Below are 4,975 nucleotides of genomic sequence, written 5' to 3'. Positions count from 1 at the left end.
ACGGGCCCAGTCCAGCTTCTCGGACACGGTGCCTCCATTCACCTGGATCTCCATCAGGTGGGCCTTTTTCTGGCGCAGAGGAAGCAGGCGCATCTAGGAGGAAGTGGGCACAGCTCAGCTCCAGCTGCCAGTGCTCCTCCCACAGCAGAGGACTGCAGCTCCACATGTCTGATGCCAAGCACATGGCAAAAATAAGCCAACTCTTAACAAATTACTCCACCTCACCAAAACAAAGGAACTTCCATTCTTGCCAACAATAACTTAATTTTGGATTCTGGTGCCTGAATTACTGTCAGGGTGAGCCAACGGGGCCCACACCACAGGCAAACAACCAGATCCCAGCACCTGCCAGCCCCATGCTCCTGTGGCTGTCCTTCAGGTCAGTTCCTTTGGGATATTGCAGTGGTTTTACCAAAGCCACCTACACTTGCCCTAGTAACAAGCCTGCTTTTTCAGAGTGCAAGCTCTGAGTAAGAAAATGCATTTAAGCATAAAGCTTTCGCTTCAGGACAGCCTGGCAATGTCCTGACAAAACTGAAATGGTGGACATGCACTATATTATCTGTGATAGCACTCACCACAGGTGGTTGTACTGAGCACTTGAAATTGGCCAGGATAACAGACAGCCAGAGGCACCTACTCTAACCAACTCAATAAAGGGCCTGTTCAGCTCACAAGCCAGGTTTCAAGAAGAGCAGCCACCACCTTTCAGTCAGGCATTTCAGTGTACTGGTGAGTCACCAGTTGGGTCAACTAGCTGAATTTTAAAGGGGCATGCCTCCCTTGCTAAGGGCCAGTGAAGACACAGTGCCCTCTGCTGGCAAGGGAGAAGCTTACCCACAAGATCACATAGGTCACCTCCACAAAGTGGCAGGCCCAGCCACCCCGTGGCACTGTGCTCACCTGGGTGTGGGCAATGACGCGGATGACTTGGCAGTATTTCTTCATGCTGCTGAAATCCTTCTCCAGCTGTTTCTTGCCATCCTCATCCTGCCATTTCTTGCAGTACTTGGTGAAGGCCTTCTTCTTAGATTTATGCCTTCAGGAGCAGAGCAGAGTTGGGGAGGGGGGCCGGGCGCAGGCCTTCATCACCCGAGGGGTGAGTGGAAGGTACACTGGCACCGCATGGGGATGGGGCTCATTGCCGGCTTCTAAGGAGCCTTTTCCACCGGCAAGCGGAGCCTGGATGGAGCTCATCGGGCAGAGCCGAGCGGAGCTGAGCAAAGGTCCACAAGGTTAATTTAAGTTACAAGCATTCAAAAACATTCTTGCTCCGGGGTGCTAGAAAGTACTCTACCTTGGGGGAGGCACCCACTCAGTGATGGAGGAAATGGGACATTCCAGCCAGGGCCAGAGGCCCTTGCCACCCTTATGGGGGTTGAATAATCCTACTACCTCTCCTGGTTTCTAGCTGGACTCAAACACTGGGTCCTCGGCCACCACACACTACTAGCCTGGACTCGGAATGAGGGTGTCAGCTCCAACTGAAACCCAATGGCTGGTCAATGTCTGTTCAAGAGGCAAACTAAACCTGAGACAGCAGCTCCCGCCTGCTAGAGAGGTGATAGGCCATGCACACACTGCTCCCTGCTCTCCAGCTCCCAGCCTAGGGACTGCATGGCCTCCTCCCTTACCAGTTCTTATAGAAACGCCTTTTGCACTCATCGCTGATGTGCTCAGCGAAGACAGTCTTGAAGGTCCGGAGGCCTCGAGGGGTTTCCACGTAGCCCACAATGCCCACAACCACCATGGGTGGCGTCTCCACAATGGTCACAGCCTCCACCACCTCCTTCTTGTTCACCTCTGCAAAAAAAAGGCGGTCATCAGACATGGCAGGAGCCCAAGCAAGGGGTGCAATATTTTCTAGAAAAATGCAAAGTGTCCATGTAGGCCCACATCTGCAGTCTAGACTCACAGGACTGTGCTTACTACGAATTTCTCATTTGGTGTACATTTATGTTGTGTAACTTAAAAAGTATCAGGACCCTTAACAGGCAAATACCTGCCCAGCTTCAGTTCTCTTCTATGCAAAGCTCTGGAGGCAGACAAGGTTTGCCATTTATCTGGACAATGCAGTGTCCTGAGTATAATTGGGACACAGAAACAGCTGAGCTCAGCATAGAGTCACTATCAACTGCCTAACACTAGCATCTCCATGGCTCAGCAACCCATGCTATCAGACATCTCTAAATAGAACAGACGACTAAGTGGCTATTATACAAACCTTTAAGTGACATACGCATGAACAAGCAAAACCTGAATGAGACAGTTCTTATTCCAGCCTCAGCAGCTCCAACCCCACACTACTGTGACTTCTTTTTGCTAGGGCTCTTGGGAAATTTACTATGCTCTGAAATCAACACCCAAACCTAAAACAAACAGTGCTGGCCATCTGTACCCTTGGAGTATCAACCTTGAAGTCGAGCGTTCCCATTCTGCTGTAAGAGCAGTTCTGACAACCTGTAGCTCCTGCTTAAAAAGTCTGCCCTCTGATAACAGCTTGACTCCATCTCTACGGTTTCCCTCCCCCTCAACTCCTATCCCCGTAACTTTTAGGATGCCTGTACTTACTGGATCCTGGCCTATCGACCTCCCGCACGATATGGGTCATGCCAGCCTTGTATCCCAGGAAGGCTGTGAGGTGGACCGGCTTGGAAGGGTCATCCTTGGGGAAGCTCTTCACCTTCCCACGATGCCTGCTGCTGCGCTTCCGAGGCAGGAAGCCGAGGGACCCATGTCTGGGAGCGGAGAACTTCCTGTGAGACTGGGTGGGGGGAGGGATTCACTGTCAGCACCCAAACCAAAGCAGTCCCCTCTTCTCTAGCTCCCAGCTGCCTAGGCTACAAATCTCAGCCATACTGAATCCTGACGAGACATCCAGCAAGCCTAATAGAAGGATAATTCTTTTCGCAGGCTCGAACGTGTCAAGAATGCTTTTGTATTCGGCAAATTTAAGCTGAACGTCATTTCAAATCCTCAACGTCTAAGAAAACTAGCCATCTGTTTTCTCTAAAACCAGACAAAAACACATTGAATAGTGGACACTCAAAGCTGCTTAACGGGCCAATTAACAAGATTTTAACCACTTAAGAAAGGGACAATGCTGGGTAGCAGTCCGGACACTAATTACACCGACACACGTAGGCCAGAGAACTCGGCAGAGCCAAATCAGAACATTGACAATCAGCACATAGTTTCTGTCCGCCCGTCAATAAGTTCATCATCTGTGGTTTCTGAGAGCTCCAGAGGCCTTAGGAGTGCACCTGCGGTCCCAAATATTGTGTTGTGTTGCGAAGGAGGCCTCCGCAACACATCCCTCCCGTAACCTCTCCACTCGCAAGCTTCTTTACCACCCAATAAAAACAGCACCGAGAATCCTCACCCAAGGTCCTCATAGCCAGGCAAGCTCCTCATGGGCCCTAATCGCGACTAACGAAACCACTGGTGAGGCCGAAACTCAGAAATCACTCATGGCTTTAAACATACCAGGCCTCCTAGCCTGCTCCCACCCTTAGGGCCTCCCTCTGGCCGATCTGCAAGCCCCAAACCAGTCCTCCAAGCGCTCTTCTCCACAAGCCTCTAGACTTTCCAGAAAATACGCCTGAGTGAGGACCCCGCTATGTCGCCCGTGCTCCTAGAGCAGGTCCACCGCGCCAGTCAAGGCGGGATGGCAGCGATGCGTCGCGGATTCAGCCGACGCCGGTAACAATGAAACAGCCGCCATTATAACACATACCATCACGCCGTCAAATCCAGACAGTAGAGATCGGTCCGCCTTCCGTATCCGCTATATAAAGCCAAATCTGGCTCCGCCCCTTCCGGCGTGCGAGCGCGCGCCCGTGGCAGACGTCAGGTCGGGGGACACGTACAGAGCGCCATTTCTGCGCACGCTCTTCCGCGCCTAGCATTCGTTCCTTGGTGGACGCCAGCTTCGGAGACGGAAATTAGACACTCTACGGCTAGGGGTTGGGATCAAACTTAAGAAAAGCCGCGGAGACGAGGGCTAAAGGTTTGGTGTGCCACAAATCTACGGCGTCCGGCAGCAGCCAAACTTGATAATAATTAAAAAAATGGCTGCGTCGCTTCTTTTCCTCTGATGTGCAGCTATCTCTAGAATTAGCGAGGAAAGACTGAAACCCCCGTTTCCTGCCTTCCACGCTGATTTTGCCGCGACACCAACTTGCCTTTAATACCTTTAATCTCGGGCATCCCTCCCTCAAGCCCTATCTCTGCCGTTTGTCCCATGCTAATGCAGTGGTCCGCGCTTGATTCTAAGGGTCTCAGCAGCGTCCTAAGCCTACGGAATGGCCTCACGACCTCGGGTCCTGCTGGATCCAGCTGCCCAGCCTCCCAGAGCCTCACGCCTTCCAGCCCTCTGCATCAGCTAGGGCTCTCGCTGATTTCTGCCTGAGCTCCGGGGTGACTCGGGTCCTGACTGATTGATTCCCTGCCTCCAGGCTTATCCCCTGCAAATCTTTCTAAGAATCGAGTATCTCGTTACTTTCCATGGCCCTCCTCGTTGTTTCCTCGGGATTAAGCATAAACTTCAGCTACCGCTGGAGACGCTGCCCGGCAGCGTCTGCTTCAGCCTCGTGGCTGCGCGCCAGCGCACCTCTCATATCACCTGCTTCCTCCATCCCACCCTGTCATCTTTAATTCTGGGCCTGGCCTTTGCTCCCACTGTCGTTTAAAAAACATTCTCATGGCATGCCGCGATGGCTCCAGCACTTTGAGGGGCCGAGGGGGGCAGATCACCTGAGGTCAAGAGTTGGAAACCCGCCTGACTAACATGGCATAACCCTGTCTTTACTAAAAATACAAAAATTAGCCGGGCATGGTGGTGGGCGCCTGTAATCCCAGCTACTCGGGAGGCTGAGGCAAAAGAATCGCTTGAACCCTGGAGGTGAAGGTTGCAGTGAGCCGAAGTCGCCCCATTGCACTCCAGCCTGGGCGACAGCGAGACTCCGTCTCAAAA

At 52.4% G+C, this 4,975-nt stretch overlaps 1 protein-coding gene and 2 non-coding genes across 3 annotated transcripts in view; all 3 read right to left on the bottom strand.

The window, feature by feature from the left end:
- Nucleotides 1–4,471, bottom strand: part of RPL3 (ribosomal protein L3) — a 6,123-nt gene extending 1,652 nt beyond the window's left edge. Inside the window, exons 1-5 of the mRNA XM_037744290.1 lie at nt 3,737–4,471; nt 2,572–2,764; nt 1,635–1,803; nt 904–1,039; nt 3–93 (exon numbers count right to left, since the gene is read on the bottom strand). Of these exons, the coding sequence (XP_037600218.1) occupies nt 3–93; nt 904–1,039; nt 1,635–1,803; nt 2,572–2,764; nt 3,737–3,739 (592 nt within the window). The 5' untranslated portion in view covers nt 3,740–4,471. The remainder of the gene's footprint in view (nt 1–2; nt 94–903; nt 1,040–1,634; nt 1,804–2,571; nt 2,765–3,736) is intronic.
- LOC119473628 lies at nt 1,040–1,095 on the bottom strand. The gene has a single exon (XR_005202833.1). It is a non-coding gene; the product is annotated as a small nucleolar RNA U82P (small nucleolar RNA).
- Nucleotides 3,165–3,229, bottom strand: LOC119473623. Its single transcript, XR_005202828.1, has one exon. It is a non-coding gene; the product is annotated as a small nucleolar RNA SNORD43 (small nucleolar RNA).
- Nucleotides 4,472–4,975: the final 504 nt, after the last annotated feature.

This window comes from Cebus imitator, unplaced genomic scaffold (assembly GCF_001604975.1).
Source record: "Cebus imitator isolate Cc_AM_T3 unplaced genomic scaffold, Cebus_imitator-1.0 Scaffold170, whole genome shotgun sequence".
NCBI classification, from domain to species: Eukaryota; Metazoa; Chordata; class Mammalia; order Primates; family Cebidae; genus Cebus; species Cebus imitator.
This window is presented reverse-complemented; position numbering and strand designations above follow the sequence as displayed.